The following is an 18,186-nucleotide window of genomic DNA, read 5'->3' on the forward strand; positions in this document are numbered from 1 at the left end:
TGGTTTTGTTTTTACAAAGTGGGTTTTTTTCAAATATATTTCAGATATCTAGCTTTATGTCTAGGGATTCCTTGTAATCAGATGTGGTCTGTCTAATGATCAGTAATTACAGGGGTCAGTTCTGTAAATAATCATATAGTAGACAAATCTATTCCTTCTTAGAGGCCAATAAAGCTGTCACAATCTTTTTCAGTGAAAATCTGAATATATATTTTATTGTCCCAGTGGGAAAATTTTTATGAAGACTCCAAATTTCACAAACTTCCTATATGTATAACTTTACTCATTTTAGTTCTCAACTGAGTACCTTTAAGGCTTTATAAAAATAGGCTCACAGAACAGAATAATTTCAGATTTCTATTCTGCGATGTCATTATTCTTAGTAGTAATTAGTATTTATTAGTGAATGTATTAGGGTTCTGTTTAAATTGCTGGAATGTCCCTTGCAGTTTTATATCAGAAAAACTAAACTTTTAAAACATAAAAAACTTTAAAGTTATATAACTTAAATGTTATATAGCTTATGGTATAACTTTTGTATCAGAAAGACTAAACTTTTAAACCTAAAAAACTTTTGTATCCATTTTATATCAGGAAAACTAAAAAGTACTCCCCATTATTATTCCTCCAAATCATATTTTAGGTTGTCTTGCTGCCTACTGTAATTAGAAGTAGTCTTGAATGAAATATTACTGAAAATGAGTAAAGAAGATGGAACTGAACCATTGAACTTCAGGAAGAATAGAAATAATTTTAATGATGTACTGCGATTGTATTTTAGCTCCTGTATAAATATTTATATGCTAGATTTTTGATAGTCAAATAGGAAAAAGTGTTTCAGCTCTTCATGGCCATCCCAGGAAATGAATGTCTGTTTAGTCCATCAGAAAGTTTAGTTCAGGTTAATTCTCAGTGGGGATAGATGCATATCTGTCAAATAAAAGGTATGCTTGAACTATTCTAATGTTTTAGCAGCTGCATTTAATACAGATTTCATCCAGTGGGAAAACTACTGTACAGCTACCTAATCCTCTTTTCAAATTACACACTGAAGAAACAATAATGAAAACATCATTAACTGAAGTAGTGGGAATAGACATAAAAAGAATTTTGTAAATGATACCTGATCAAACACTAGAAAAGCTCCCATTTTTCCTTTTTCTCCTTTTTTAAGCTAATGTGAGAATTGATTAATTGGATATAAAGCCCAACACTGTAGCTGTTTCTACAGAACTATAGATTGTTTGAGATGTAGGGATGATAGGGATCCCAAGAAGTAATCCAGTCCATACCCTGCTCTAACACAGAAACAAATGTACCTAGAGTCTTCCTCACAAATTATTCATTTTCCTGTTCTTCAAAATGTCCAGTGCTGTAAATTGCTCAGCAACCCTCGATAGACTGTTCTAGTTTATAACTAAACTTATAGTCATAGTATTACTTATATATTTAGGTGTATCACTGCAGTTTTTATAATATTTAATTCTAATCTTTTTGGTACAAATAAAATTTCTATTTGTGTTTTCATGAACATTAGAAACAGTAGATTATCTTCAATTCACTAACATCTTTTTTTATATATATTGAAGTTATTACTATGTCTTCCACCATCCTCCCTTTTCTAGATTGAACCCCAATTATTTCTGCTTTCCAGCTTTTCTAGTGAGATAACTACTCCCTCTCCACTGTCTTACAAGTGGTTCTTCTAATTTTTTTTTTATTATTATTCCAAACACTTTTCTACTACGTAGCTGCTCATCTTCTGGATCTCTGCCTAGTTTGATTCCCATTTCAGGTCACTGCAGCTCCCCTGGCCCAGTGTCTACCAATCAGTTCATGTTTGCATGGTGGAAGGGAGCACCAAGCAAACCGCCCATTTCCTTAATCCCATACTACGTGAAGTGCTAAAGAGGCAACATGTGGGTGAGATGGGAGTTTACCTCCCTGTGCAGCTTTCTAGTCTTGGTAGCTGGAGAATTCTTGTGAACTCTTTGATGTAGATGGTTAGGGAAGTGGAAACATAAAAGTTAAATAAGGTTTTCAAATAATAATGTCGTGCTTTTGAGTTGTTGTTGTTGTTGTTGGTTTTTTTTACAGGTTGATAATGACAATTATAAAGCTCAATTTCTGAAGACAAATGATGAGGGTAAAGTCTTAGAAATTTCTGATTTAAAAGCATTTACAAGGTATTCTGTGGTAATCATTGCCTTTACGGGAGATGTTAATGCTGCAGTCATTGAAGGCAAGGCTAGTTCTCCAGTAATTGTCTCCACTTTTGAAGCAGGTTTGTATTTTTCTCAACTTTATATGGATCAAAGTTTGCAGTTTTTATTTCATCTGACAAATAAATGAGTCTTGAATGTATGGTGGACTTTTAACCATGTGTTAACAATAACAATATTTTTCTTTAATATTTAAAAAGGTGGTAGTCAACAAAAAAAGTGATGGTGATAATAAATATTAAGATTTAACTTTAGTAATGCAGAGATCTTAACTTGCTTCATGTAAATTATGGACGTGTGGAACACAGTTGTCTAGATCACTTCTATAGTCAGTGAAGAGAGAGGTCCTATCTATATTAGCATGTATGTGCAGGATACCTGTCTTAGGAAGGGATGACTCTCCTGTTTCCCTTAAATGACTATTGAAAACTCTATACAACATCCTTGGTCTTGCTGCAAAATTTAAGCATATAAAAATGAGTTACATGAATCCTAATGTTAATAAAGGGTACCTGTACTGACCTGAGGACAGAATTTGTGTATTCTGAATGGAAGGAGGTTGCTAGTGAAGGCCCACAGGGATCTGTGCTTGAGTCAGCTGTTCCACAGATTCAAAACAATCTGGAGAAAGAGGTAGATACTAAGGTGACAAAAACTGCTGATGCTATTAAGTTACTCAGAGAAATAAAACAGAGGTGAGTGAGGAACTGTGTGAGGACCTCATGACACCGAGAGGCTGTGTTACAGAAAAGTAGATAGCATTTGCTTAGGAAAATCTAAACAGATGTACACAGGGACAATACCATCCTCGGTTTACCTACATAGCTCCTGGTTATGCTCTGTCTACTGTGTTTCCTGGTTTTCAATTGTTCTCTAAGGTTATTTAAACAAACAAACAAGCAAACAAAACAACAAAAAATATTTTCTGAAAAGATACTGTATATTTGTTTCATTCAGGCTAATTATCAACTATAAACTACAATTGCCTTATCTCTAGCGAGGCGAGCTGCAGGTCAGCTTTTTTAGCTATATAGTCAGGTTAATTTCAGATTTAGACATACTACAAAGTGATTGTATTTATCATTTATCTTTCCTTTGATGTATGAAAATCCAGTGTCCCTAATGATACGATATGTTATGATATGATATGAGTGTGTATATCTCTCTCTATATATCTTTCTAATGCCTTTAATACATTGAATTCTAAGGTTTTCATTACCTATTTATATCCCTGGTGGCTGATATGGTCTTTCACTGTGGAAAAATGAATGAAGATTACATTACGTGGTAGCTGGGTCTGTCCTGTGAGCTATATTTTTCGGTAGCCCTTTTTCTTATGTAAAAAAGTGATACATTAGGAGGTGCAGTAACCTTAGAGAAGAACAGTTACATTTTCCATCTCATCTTGTCTCATCTGGTTTGTACGGTCTAGCATATGGCTGAGTAAGGACCAATTTACATAGACTTACTCCAAGAGAAGCCTGAGTAAGCATTTGTTGGCTGGTGTAAAAAACCTGGAAGGTATGACCACTGCATCTAAATCCTTGGCTGAGGGAATGTTTACCTTCAGTTGCTTGATTTCACTATTTACAGGTCACGCTCCATACTTGCCTGCTCAGGTAGAGCAATAAATATTTAGCTGCCTGGAAAGAATGTTACAGCCTTTTCTATCAGATAGGGACATTGGGAAAATGATTTATACCTTTGCGGTCTTGAGAATAAGCTACTGGAATAACCGTTTGACAAAAAAACTGCCTTTGGGAAAGACACATGTTGTGTTTGTGTCTGGGCATCGGCTAGTGGAAAGTTTTTTCCTAAAGAGTTAGTGGTGATAAGCAGAGACTCTTAGGAGCACAGTGGCTTGTTTATACGCTGGGAGGGAGCTTGCTGTTGACAGAGGGCTTTCAGAAAGGGATACTCAAGACTAACACTTGCTTCTTGCTTGTCAGCTCATGCAAGGATTTGTTTACCCCAGATGTATTTCAAGGTATAATGATGCCCTCAGGCTTTCTGAGTAGAAAATCAGAAGAAACTTTTCCAAGTAGAAACTGCTGAGGGTTATCTAATAGTTATTTTTAATATTTGTAGCATTAAATGCCATCTTTAAGAATAGTATTTCACTAAATATTTAACTTTTAATTGTCTTTATAAATATGTAGTTATGCAATAATTATTTGAGATGGTTTTAGTAAAAACAGAAAATACCAGTGAAATAATACTGACATGCAAAAATATAATTTATAATTTTTCAGCATTTTCTCTAATAGTAATAGTAGTAAACTGATTTATTTGGATTATTGGAATATTTTTTTCAGTGCCTGAAGACCCACCCAACAACATAACATTTCAGAAGATACCAGATGAAGTAACCAAATTCCAAGTAACATTTGTGCCGCCATCTGAACCAAATGGAAATATTCAAGTGTATCAAGCTATGGTTTACAATGAAGATGACCCCGCTGCCATCCAGATCCACAACCTTAGCGTCATTGATAAAACAGATCAGTCGGTCACTGCCATGATAGAAGGACTAAAGGGAGGACACACCTATAACGTCAGTGTAAGAACTGATACTTTTTCTTTGGATTTTTTCTTTGATATGAGTGAGAGAGTAGTCTGAACAGGGAACATAAACCTAGGCTGAATATGAGATTTTCATGCCAAGGATGTTAGAAGAAAGATGAGTCTGAGGAACGAGGGCAGCAATGAAGAGGGTGGAGTGAGTGGGAGCAGGACACATCACTAGTGGTTAGCTTGGTACTCTGGACCACCAGTTCATGTGCTAGCAAAGCAGCCTGTGACACATCATCACAGGTACAAGACTAAATCTCTCTCTTAATTCCGCCACTTGTATTGCTCATTTGGCTCAAGTGAAGGGTCCAGTTCTGCAAGGGGAGCTTGCTAGAAGTATGTGCATGAAGTCCTTTCAAACAATCAGAGAGTAGGACATGAGAGGAGGCAACATAGCTGTTTAAGTGGGCTTGTTTTTCTCCTTTCGGTAAGGGCTACATCACAAGTGATAAAGTGTTACCGTATGCAGGATTGTGAAGAAATATGAAGATCTAGCAAAGTGTGAATGACATAAAAGGAGTCTTTCAGCATTCATTGTTGCTTCAAATATACCCGGGTTTGGCTAATTTAAACCTATTACAAATACTCATTAAAAAATTGTTTGGTTTTTTAAGGTGTATGCAATTAATGGTGCTGGTGCAGGGCCGAAAATTCAATTGAAAATAACCATGGATATCAAAGGTAAGTCTCATAAAGTGCCCTTTAGTTGAAATCTCTATAAATGCTGAAGAAATTGGTGTTCTACCTGTAAGTACACAGCTATGTGCCTTGGTCTCTTATTTAGAGGCTGCATAATGTAGGAGTGGGAACACATAACTGATAGCCTTGAATTGCAGTGCTCAATTTTGCTGTATATCACTGGTCATTTGCTATTCATATCTGAATGATACTTAAACCACGTGCAGACTGAGTGAAGTAATCATATTGACTTCAGTATCTTAGTTACAATCAGCAAACAGCTTAGAAGAATATCACAGAGGTATAGCTAAGTATACAGTATCACAGTTGTGGAAATCAATACAATCATTGATTGAAATTCATTGAAAAACTAAGACTCAGTCTTTTTATTGTTTTCTTTTTTAATTGAAAACTGTTACTCAGAGGCATGTATCAGAATACAGTTTTTTCAGGCATAAGGCATTAAGTAGAACATTAAGTTGCCCCTGAAAATATGCTGAAGATTGGCCTTGCATAACACAGCTATGTGCCTGAACAAAGTACTTGTTGTGAAAACATTTTAAAACAAAACTCTGTGGTATATCTTTGTTTAAAAACAGAACCACCACGGCCTAAAAAGAAACCAGCACCAGTTTACGATACCAATGGTGCATTACTTGTCACAGCTACAACAATTACAATCAGAATGCCGATATGTTATTACAGTGATGATCATGGCCCTATCAAGAAGATACAAGTTCTTGTTGTGGAAGCCGGAGGTAAAATTTTATAAGTTCTCGTGAAAATTGTTTTCAGGTTTTTTTTATTTCTCTGGTTTCAGGCTATTTTTCTTTTCTCTTTTATTTCTTTTCTTGGGTCTTAGTAATTTCATGTTAGAAAACAGCTAACAAAGTCACTTCAGCTGTGGCAACAGTGCTAAGAGCGAAATATCTTTCATAATACCTGTGGGCTGGGTACTGGATTTTGGGAACACTTGCCAACAAAGAGTCATCCATGCTGTTTGAAGTCACCAATATTATTCTGGACCTATTTTTACCATTGTATTTTGTTCATTTCCTATTTCCTTGAAAAAAAACAACGCATATTTAGCATTTGTGGAAGGTAAAAAAATCTGAAACTTTTTTTTTCAGGTTTTTTCTTCTGTTGCTATTAGTGCTGCCTGTAAAAGAATGCAGTCATGTGCAGTTGATATTTCCATTTCATAACGGGGGCAGAGGGATTTGTATAAATCCTTTCTGTAGACTGTGGGTTAGAATGTGTATTCCCTTGTACAGACTGATGAACATTTACTTATATGAACAGTGCCATGACACTCTTTTGAGCCTGCCACTGTGAGTGGGAGTTTCATGATAGAACATCATATGGTCAGGCTTACTTTACGTAAGAAAGACAAATTCCAGGTATTTAATTCCCCTGGTTTACTTCTTTCAAAGTATAGAACTAAAGCATTCAAGTTAAATGAATTCACATTGTCTCTCACTTTTTTCTGAATTTTGCATTTTAGCAGTAATCCTACAGACATTTATTTCATAGCTGTTGTTGTGAAGATTCTCTTGAACTGATAGATATGCAAATACCACATTAAGCAACATTTTGAAGATTTTTCTCCTGAGTTGCTGGGTACTGTCCACTTATTGAAATGTAGTCGTTTCATTTATGAAACGGTCTTTACTGTCTTTAGAGTAAACACTTCTTACTGTCTTTGATAGCCATACTCAGTTTCAAATTCAAGTGGCTTGCACAAATTATAAACTCTAGAGGCAGAGCCATCCCTGAAGTTTTCTAGTTGTGATTCAGTTGACTTACTCCGATTTAGCAAAATATCGATAGTGTGGATAGTAAGGAAATTTGGGTTTGAGTGCAAATACAGTTATAAACTTAGTTGTGTAAATGGTACCGACAGCATGCTAAGCACTTAAAAAAATTAATTTCCTATTTAAGTTCTTTAATTACAGTCTGGTTAGAATGTAAATTGTTTCTGATTAATTCTTTTCTTGACAATAGCTCAGCATGATGGGAATGTTACTAAGTGGTACGATGCCTACTTCAACAGACCGAGGCCGTATTTTACAAATGAAGGCTTTCCAAATCCACCATGTATAGAAGGAAAAGAAGATCCAAGTGGCAAAGAAGAGATATATGTTATAGGTGCTGATACTACATGTATGATACCAGGCAGTCAAGACAAAATATGTAATGGCCCATTGAAACCAAGAAAGCAGTACCTGTAAGTACATTTGTATCTATGTTTGTCCAAGAGAAAGATTTAAGTGAAATATACATTTATACAAGCATACAAACTCTGTCATTCAATTATGAAAGGGTGGAGATTGAAATGATCTTCATGTGTCTCTAATTTTAAATTTTTTGGCTGAGCATAAATATGGGAGACAATTTTTTTAAAATGTTTCAAGTAACAAAAGGTGTTTACTGAGTTCTTAAATTAAATAAGCCAAATTCAAGATAAGTAATTTGTGTAGTTTGATTATATATTTAAGATAGTGACACTGACTCCTTGATGTCTGTCATAACATCACTTTAGAAGGTGAATAACGATTCCAGCTTATATTATACTAAAACTCAAAAATATTTTTTAGTTTTTAAGTGAAACAATATTTAAGGAAATGCACATAAACTTTTATTTCATTAGTTTTCTTGGTTTTAATTCACAGATTTAAGTTCAGAGCAACTAACATTAAAGGACAGTTTACCGATTCTGACTATTCTGACCCTGTCAAAACATTAGGTAAGGAGACTGTCATTTACTAAAGTATTTCTCTGTTTCCAAAGAATCTAGACAATTCCATATTTCTTTTTAGTAGAGTGGTTTTCCTGAAGTAAATAATCTCTGTTTTTGTTGGACCTAGCTTAACCAGAATGGCTGAGGAAACATATCCATTCCCTTGTATGTCTTTTTGAAGTTGTCAGGAGGTCTTATCTCAGCCTGGATTGTTAAATGAAAAAGCAGTATTGACAAAGTTTGTTAGCAGAGATTCAGTTATACCAATAAAAATACCATTTTGCCAGGATAGCTCATCTTGCTCGGTGAAGCCAGAAGCTATAGTGTTTGTGCAGTTTCCCTCTGTGTTGGGTGTAGAGCTATTCCAGTGACCCTAGTGTAGGAAACCTCTTGGCTGCAGATCATTCCTTCTAGTGGCAGCTCACCTGAGGACATGACCCTTTAGCCCTTCACCCTTTAGATACAGACAAAGCTCCATATTAATTAATAAATTAATATTGTCTAACAGAATCCATCTGGTTCTGATGCCACTGGCCAAGAGGGTCTTATGTTATGGGGTCTGAAATCCGGCATAAATTCCTCAATGGCAGTGTTGATATACCCCCAAAATTTGGAATGAAGACTCTCCTAGCAGATCGCAGTAAGATCTGTAAGTTCTTTTAATATATTGGTAAGCCAAAACTTACTTAGCTAAGCATTAGCCCCGACTTTCTGAAAAGAGATCCCAAGACAACTGGATGAGTACCCAGAAGAATTTTAGTGGGCACATATTTTTCATTTGGCATTCATCTTCTGTGATATGAGCTGCCTTATTCATCTAATCCATGTTAGAAATTTGTTACATGATCTGATACTGAAGATCCTGAAATGCTAATTCACTACCTGAATATTCTGAAAGGAGCTGGCACTATTTCTCTAGCCCTAAATGTTTTGGAACACAAAAGTTGTCTTTATATGTTCTGAGTTTAAAAATTCTAAGCCAATGAAGCAAAGAGTTTGCCCAGTAAGGGAAAGACTGTGTGTCCAGTCAGGGAAACCAAGTCTACTGGAAATGAGTCCAACTGTATCCAGTCCTCTGGGCACCTTTCTGCTTTCTAGCAGAAAAGTCTGCAATACTTAAAGAAATCGTGCTTTAGTGGCAGTCAGATAACATAATTCATTCCCTTCTCAATTGTTGCTGAGAACTTGTGACACATTTGCCTTTGGTGTAGCTCATGAAGAAGCAAGATCCGTTTGTATGCTGAATAAAATGTAGTAGGAAAAAAAAATAGGCCTGATTGATAAATTCCTCAGACATCCATGGCTCCTCATACCCACCCAGTGCCTTCTGTGCTAAAGTTTATCAAGCACTGCTTTTAAAATGGGCACTACAGCGAACTCTTGTCTGCCCTTAACTTCTAAATTTCAGAGCCTATCCAAAAAGAAACAAAACTTAAGTGGAACAGATAATTAAATGCTCTTTCTATGCTTTCTTACAAGTGTTGTGAAATGAACATCACATTGATGTATCACAGTCGATACAGGTATTGCATCTGAGTGGCTTTGAAGATACAGCAGTGGCAATGCCACTTAATGTCATCTTAAGTGAATAAGGGAAGATGTTTTTCAGACACATAACCTGAGAAACCTTACCCAAGTGTTACCTTATAGAACATGTTTGGTTATATGAACTTCAGACTTTCTCTGAAAGCATAACCCAGAAATTGTACCAGTAAGATCAGTAACTGTTAGGTATCCTTGTGACCGATGACTTCTATTCCACTTGTAACAACAATATCTTTTCAGAGGAAATTTATGCTGCCTGAGATCAGAATTGCAATTTCATTTTAAATTAATGATCTTCTTCCATAATAATCACTGAAATAGATGTTTTTTCCTATATAACACTTTAATTTTAGTAAATAAAAGACTAATTTGAATTTTGGCAGAGGTATTAATGACTAGATTGTTTTGATTTCTGAATCTACTTATATATATATACACACTGTGCAATTTAATACCACATGTTAAATACGTTTGAAGCAGAAAAAAATATGGAAAACCTGTGAGAGAGTTCTCTGTCACAGACGTCAGATGCTCTTGTTAAACAATAGGAATTTTACTAGGGAGGAACACTGGAGCAGAAATTATTGGAATACACAGCTGCAATAATGATTCTTTAATTATAGTGAAGGATACATTTTAATATGGTGCTCCCACTCAACCATACTTGGAGTACCACAACTCTCCTCTTGAGCTGGAGAAGTGGAGTTTCTTCCTCATAACCCATGACTGACATTGCAAAAGTAATGTCCATACTACAATGAAAGGTCAGGATTTTTCCATGAGATAATTAAGATGTGGTGACAAATACTGCTTCAACTTCTAATACATCAGGCAGCTTATAACCTTTTCATAAACTCTCATAGCTGGTTCAGCAAATCATTGTGGGGCAGCTGGTAGTCCTGTGTAAGTGTAGACTTTTTCCATGTGAAATACAAAGCTGATGAGACAGGAAATAATCAAAATGGGGTTCACTGACACTGCCTTTTGCATGGAAACCTACCTTAAGATATTCTATTATTGCAGTTTGTTATTATCATCTATGGAGTGGCAGCTCCTCAAAATTATACAACATGATGTCAGGACTGCATGCTAGTTTTATAATACCTATTTTTCCTCTATGCCAAATCTTCTGTTTTGTCTCCTTCCCCTTGCCTATCATCATCTCTACAGACATGTAGTCCTTCCCTGTTGCAAAAAAGTAGGAGAAAATGTATTTTTTAATTCTTGGTGAGGATTCTGCCAGCGCTGTTTTGTTTAATAACACTGGCAGTGCTTGGACTGGTTAACTATAGGGTTTAACATTGACTTCACTGTTTGGTGGAAATAGAACTGTTGTAGAGCTTCCTCTGGAAATTCTGTTCTTCTACATTACTAAGATCTGTACCTTATCACAGAAATCAGTGAGTGGCAGGGACTTTTTCATTCCTTTTCTCTTTGCAACATTTTTCTATATACTTGCTTTTCCTCTCTATTGTCTTCCCATGGCCTAAATTGTTCTTACCTTGTAGTGTCCAGTGTTGCACCTGAGACTTTACTAGTGCGGTGGGAGAATTATTTCAGGTGTTTTGAAACTATACTTAATTCTGTGTATCACAAGATTATGTCTATCCTTTCATATTGGCACGATAATACCGATTCATGTTACTTGTGGTCCACAGCAATCTCACCCTTTCTTCTGATAAATTGCTACCTAATGTACTGTTTAATAAGCTGTATTATTGTAGCTGATTATTCCTGCCTATGTGTAGGACTACGTGCACTTGATCTTACAAAATTGCATCCTACTGTTTTAAGACCATTTTTTCAGCTAAATTGGGATCATTTTGAGTTTTAATCATGTTCTCGAATGTACATGCAGTACAGATCATTTGCCGTATACTCTCTAATCCAAAAATCAGGGCCTTTTGAGAGAAATGAAGCCAAGACTTCAGTGTTTCCTGGTGTGCCCTTGGGGGGACATGCAGTTTCATATGGGAGGCTGGACAGGAGCCAGGTTTTCCACAGTGGGTCAGAAAGTGGAGTTAAATACCAGCATAGGTGAAGAATGCCAGCAGTATTAATCCCTTGCTTTTCTTATTTTCACTGTGTGCCTAAGGAAAAAGGAGGCTGAGGTTCCTGAGGTAAGAGACAGGATTACCAGGAAGGGTGGGAAATTGAATGAGTCTAAGAAATTTAGCACCACAAAGGTTTGAAAAGAGGTCTAGAAACTACTAATCTAAATGGTTTATCGGTCTCTGAATGAGCCTTCATCCTCACCTGGATGGACAGAATAGAATACCAGCATCTTTACCTTTCTATTGTAAAGGCCTTTATTATTACTTTTGACCTGCTGGTGGTTATTCCTAACAATATCACCAATTCCCACATAAAGAAAGAGCATGAGTTAATGGTCAGTGAGGCAGATAATCCAGAAAGTTCAAAACAGATCACTAGGTGGGTTCCTTCAGCACCCTGAGGAGAGTATCTCCAAAAAATCATCTTTTATTTTGTGCCTGTGAGTGATGGCTGCAAGCCTCATAGCTTTAGAGTTGTGGCTCTTCCTTTTCCACTTCTGGAGTTTTATTATTCCTAGCCGGTGGCGTAGCGTGTCTGTTCTTGGCTGCAGAGAGGCTGAAGCAGGGGCTCAACTCGGGCTAGCGTCCAGGCTGATGTTACTGTGGTATAGACCTACCTTAACCTGTTTAGCAAGTAAAACTGAAAAGCACCAGGGGTTGGCTGCATGTATAGCCGTAGACATATACTATTAGCATTGTGTATTACATAGATCAGTGCTTAGGAACCCTTAAATAAATTGTTTCTGGTTTTGTTGTATTTTTTTCTTTCCTGAGCAGCTCTTTGACTGACACAAAATTGATACAGTTGTACAGAGAGAATAGTGACTGTTGCTCATTGTTCCCTGTCAGAATTGTAAAAATTGTGATGAATCTATGAAATATTAGATTTCCACTTTCTGTTGCAGGTGAAGGACTGTCAGGAAGATCTGTAGAAGTTATCCTTGCTGTCACTTTGTGTATACTTTCAGTTGTTCTTTTGGTGGCTGCAGTATATGCTTTTGCAAGGTGAGATTTATGTATCCTTGCCATACCATGCTTGTAAGCACTCAGAAATATTTTAAAGAAGAGCTGAAACAGTCCTATAAATAGAACCAATCTGCCATTTCAAAAAGTATTGTATTTTCTTTTTTTTTTGTCTTTTATATAGACACTTAGGGAGGGAATCACAAAGAGGCTAGCTTTAGTCTAGTGAGGGTAACCTCCATAGATGAAGGAGAAAAAACTACTTCTTCAGAGGGTAAATCAGAGCAGTAGCCTATCTTACACTTTCAGAGCCAATTTGCTGTTGACTTGAGGATACAGATCAGAGAGTCAGGTGGTTGAAGTTAACGTGATGGCTAACCCTACTGACGGCTTGATATGAAGTAAATATTCTAAATTCTGCTTTCTTTCTTACTAAGAAATGTATCAGTTAAATACATTAAAGTCTCACATGTGAAGGAGTATTTGAACTCTAAATTCAGATTGTAAACAAAATGCCCATGTAAAGAAGCAGACTGGGTACCGCATACATGATGTGAGTTTGCTCATTCATCAGAAGTTCTGTTCTTCCTCAGCTGCATCATTCAGGCATTGCTGAAGAATTTATGCAGGAAAACTAGAAGAATATACAGGCTAGGTTCTTTCCATATGAATTTTTGACAACACAACTTCTGGATTTGACTAAATTACACTATTGGAAGGGAGAGAAGAATGAAGGCCGAAGAAGGATTTCTGGCCATTTTTCAGTTTCAGCCTGTCTAATCAAAGTAGTGATGTATGTGTCTTTAAATCTTTTGCATGTTTATTTTTCAGTATTATTTTCTGTTTAGGATTCGGCAAAAGCAAAAAGAGGGAGGCACATACTCCCCACGAGATGCTGAAATTATTGACACTAAGTTCAAACTGGATCAGTTGATCACAGTGGCAGACCTGGAGCTGAAGGATGAGAGATTTACACGGTAAGCGTACTCCTTAGGCAAAACAGTAGTCCAAAGGGGCTGTAGCCATGACCCCTTTCTGACCTTTGCTTGTTTGGAAGTGTTTGTGGTGTTCTTATTTACACAGGTCACTGAGATCCTCTTTCAAAGAATGACCTCCATCCTCAAGACACTTCTCACTAGCTTTTAGAAAATCACTTAATCTTCAGCTCTTTTTACAACAAGATAAAGATCTAAGTGCAAATCACTGTTTAATTGTGTTAGCAAAAAAAGGGCTACATATTTTTAAACATGCAGAATTTCTGAGTTTTTTTAATGGCCCAGTGTTCTGTGTAGACTGCAAACTTACATAAGCATTTTGAAAGAGCCAAACTCCCAGAAGTCCCGATCAACTGATTCAAGAACAAATCTGTCATTGTTTAATTGACATTTAGAAAGTGGGGTTTTTTTCCACAGAGGGATTTGCTTAACATCTGGGTTTCCGTGGAGCTCAACACACTGGCTATCCTGACATCTGCTCCTTTAAGGTGTATGCAGCAATTCCAGGCCATTAATATTTTCTGTCCAACAAAGAATCTTGTCACAGATATTTAGCAGAAGGAAAACCACTCTTTCTGACTGCCATAAATACAGATATTATTTACCAAATAAATATAATGATGATTCTTAATAATCTATGGCATCCAACTCAATTAGAAATGTTTGGTGAACATTCTTTACCTGCCTGCATTTTCCCTGCTGTGTCACAGATGAAACGCTGTGGTAGGCAGTGTCCTTAAAGATGAGAAGCCTAAAATAGTCTTGCCCTAGCAGTCAGGCATCCTACTGTTGCAGACTAGGAATAGCTGGAAGATGAAAGGTTGTAGCCGTTGACCCGTTTTGTTCGAGTGTGTATATGTCACATGTGTGGTACAGAGTAAGCTGATTGCATGTACAAACCTGTTCAAAATAGCACACACAGGAATGGCTGCTTGTAACAGATGAGAAAACATACTATGAATCATCTGGAAGTCATCGACGTAATGGATGTGGTATGTTCTGTGTGGGGCACGTGTCATTCAGATAGCGTTGTTTAGTACCTGTTAATAACAGCGGAAAATGTTCTCTGAAGACAGAACCATTGCCAGTGCACTGTGATAACTGAGACTCGTATCAATTATCTTGATGGATCTTCAAAATGGCCTTGTTTCCAAACTGTTAGATGAATAAGAATAGTGCTAATTTTGTTCATATACTAAAGTGTTAATGGATTTTACTTCCAGATACTCTTCATTTTTCTTTAGACGCAAGGAGATATTTGTCATCCAGTAAGTTTTTTGTATTATTGAAGCAACGTGGTGTGTTTTCCATTCTGTTCTCTTAACCTGTGTGCTACCGTAACATACTGAATGATATCGTTAATCAAAATGAAACGTCAGTCTTTGCAGCTATACTACTGACAAACAGTGGTATTTGTCATCATAAAATCATGTTTTAGTCCCTAATGTTAAGGTACAACAGTTCCACACCTATCTTGAAATAAATCAGGACAATTTTTACATGGAAATTATAACATGTTATGACAATATAGAACTGATATACACAACCTATCCTCGAAGCAAATGTAATGCAAATGTGACATAGGAAACATGCTGTTTCTTTCCTTTGGCAGTTAGAATGTATGTACGTAAGAGAAGTTCTCTCTTTTTCTCAACTGCCTTTTGTGCTCACTCACACTGCAGCTGTTTGTACAATGCCACTACAATCTCAGCAACATAACCATGCAGTCAAATCCTTTATCAGTTTGCAGAGTACTACTTTGCCACTTTTCAGTCTAAATTATGCATAGTTTGGATTTGTATAGTCTCAAACTCTACAGAGCAATTGCAAACTATAATATTTCATACTTATGTGCACTTCATTATGTGATTTATGCACAGCAAGGCCTTTACTAAACAGTGCTTCAGCAGTTTTAGTTACATCACATTTACTTTAATGAGTCAATCTCACATTTTGGTTTGTGGCTTATCATGTCCTTCCATCTGTATTTTTCTCTCTCTTCCTTCCCTGCTCCTTTAATGGCCAAAAGCAAAGACACTGTTCTTCTACCATTCTTGTAAGGTACATGATGCAGCTGTTAAATTTTGGATTATTATTTTTCAAGCAGTAGCTGCACTGAAGCTACAGCAGGCTTCTTGCCCAGGTCCTTTGTTGGACATTACAACAAACAGTTGAAGTTTGAAGTGCAGTGATGAACTGAGAGTTCCTCAGGACAGGATTCATACCATCATTTCCACAGGAAGTCAGTAAATGTACATGGGAACCTACTAGATAACATACATCTACATATAAGGGGCAGGATATCCTTTATCTGCTCAAAACTTTTTAGTTTATTACAGCTTTTTTTAAGCTCTAAAGAATGTTTCAATATGTGTAAGATTCTGTTCTGGTAATGTCAGTGACCAAAAGAGAGATTTTAGGGGTCTCTAATGCTGTCTTTCTTACAGATACATCCTTCCTGGTAATGATGAGTTATATCAAGAAGCTGGCAGAAGCATGGCAGCATGCAACAAGGCAGCTTACTGTAAAACCTAATGTCTAAAATATTGTAGCTGCTTGTTTTCAGACTTCCACAATTACTCAACAAAAGAACTTGTGTGTCTGTTGCCTTTGGGGAATAGCTGTGTAGAAGTCAATCACAGTCCCAGTTCTTATGTTGTCCTTATCATTCTCATGATTTGTAGTTAAAGCAGTGTCATGTCAACATGTTAAATTATTGTATTGCATGTTGATGACTACAGTGGAACTTCACAAATTTACCATGCATTTGCAATGGGACTGTACATCACTGCCTCTGCATAGCCTACTGCCATGCACTGGCTGCTTTTAGTCAGCTATATCAGCTGTGTTTGGAAAGCTTGCTGTGCTGCAGAATGCTGGTTTCATGGCATCTTGTCATTGTATCAGGAAAACATAGATGGGCAGACTCCTCTTCCAGGCTGGCTTGTTTGTATTTCTTAGCTAGCAGTGAATCAGCTGAAATCTGGTCCATCTAAGTATACTTTCTACCCTGAAAGGGTGAGGAGGAGTTTGTGTGAAAATCTTAGGCAATAAAAAAGCGGTATAGATATTTTCTGTACCTACTAATTACCCCATTCAGTGCTTATTTGGAGGAGATGCTTTGGAAACCAAGTGTTTTGTCATTTCTCAGCCAGTATATTATTTATCATGTTAGCTACCATACGTCAGTAAAGACAATCAAGATACTCTAGTCTGCTCCATGAGATCCTTCTTGACTCTCTCATACATTGTCCCTTCAGACATTCTCTCATATTTAGTGGATCGTGGTCTATGATCTTGGCTCATATTCTCAGAAAATTTGTGCAGCTGGTATCACATGAGAAATAAAAAGAAGTAGAGAAAGGGTTTTCTGTTTTGGAAGATTATGACTGGAAACATTTTTTGTCATTCTTAGCCAATCAAAAATTCAAAAGCTTGAAAAGTTTAATGAACCAAAACTCAGCAAATGTTTAGTATAGGTTAATCAAAACATTTTATTTCACACATTTTTATGAGCAACCTGTTCTAGTTAGCAGTATCCCTGCTCACTGCAGGGGGGTTGGACTAGATGACCTCTAGGGGTCCCTTCCAACCCAAAACATTCTATGATTCTATGGTACATTTTTATAACTTTTTTAGTATTAATTATTTGCATTACAAAAGTCCTTTTAAATAGAAAAAACATCAAATTTAAAAGTGCCAAGTATGCCTTTTTGCCAATTTTGAAACTTGCGGGGGGGTGTGTCAATTTATTTTTTCAAATTGGGAATTTCATGGCAAATCTGAGTTCCCAGTAGTAATTTTTTGACATAATGGTCATCAGAAAAAAAATTTCACTTGAAAAACTTCAGTGTCTGAAAATTACTAACACGAGCTAATACACATACACCATCCCTCGGTAAGTCTTTGTTAGGTGATTGATTAATGGGATGTACCTTCAGAGGGCATGCAGGGAATTATGTCCTACTGAATTCAGTGGAAAATGAGATCTGCTTTATGAAGCCAAAATGCTAACTTTGAATGTTTGGGACATACATTGATCTCCATGATGGTAGAGATGGTATGATCGGGCAAAGAAGGGAAGAGACCGGCGTGGTTGAGACAAGAGATGCTGGTCAAACTAAGGAGGAAGAGGGAACTGCACAGGCAGTGGAAGCAGGGACAGGCATCCTGGGAAGAGTACAGGGACGTGGTTCAGTTGTGTAGGAATGGGGTCAGGAAGGCCAAGGCGCAGCTGGAGCTAAACTTGGCTAGGGATGCAAAGAATAATAAAAAGGGATTCTACAGGTATATCAGCCGGAAAAGGATGGTTAAAGAAAGCGTACCCCCACTGATGAGCGAGACTGGCAAGCTGGTAACAGCAGATGAGGAGAAGGCTGAGGTACTCAACACCTTTTTTGCCTCAGTCTTCACTGGCA

General features: G+C 36.8%; 1 protein-coding gene across 1 annotated transcript in view; it reads left to right on the forward strand.

Annotated features, from left to right (window-relative positions):
• Positions 1-18,186, forward strand: part of PTPRQ (protein tyrosine phosphatase receptor type Q) — a 108,495-nt gene that overhangs the window by 66,964 nt on the left and 23,345 nt on the right. Inside the window, exons 28-35 of the mRNA XM_009646323.1 lie at positions 2,098-2,284; positions 4,538-4,782; positions 5,408-5,474; positions 6,071-6,229; positions 7,476-7,698; positions 8,144-8,217; positions 12,716-12,815; positions 13,622-13,750. Coding sequence (XP_009644618.1) covers positions 2,098-2,284; positions 4,538-4,782; positions 5,408-5,474; positions 6,071-6,229; positions 7,476-7,698; positions 8,144-8,217; positions 12,716-12,815; positions 13,622-13,750 — 1,184 coding nt within the window. The remainder of the gene's footprint in view (positions 1-2,097; positions 2,285-4,537; positions 4,783-5,407; positions 5,475-6,070; positions 6,230-7,475; positions 7,699-8,143; positions 8,218-12,715; positions 12,816-13,621; positions 13,751-18,186) is intronic.

Source organism: Egretta garzetta, unplaced genomic scaffold (genome assembly GCF_000687185.1).
Source record: "Egretta garzetta isolate BGI_Z169 unplaced genomic scaffold, ASM68718v1 scaffold68, whole genome shotgun sequence".
Taxonomy (NCBI): Eukaryota; Metazoa; Chordata; class Aves; order Pelecaniformes; family Ardeidae; genus Egretta; species Egretta garzetta.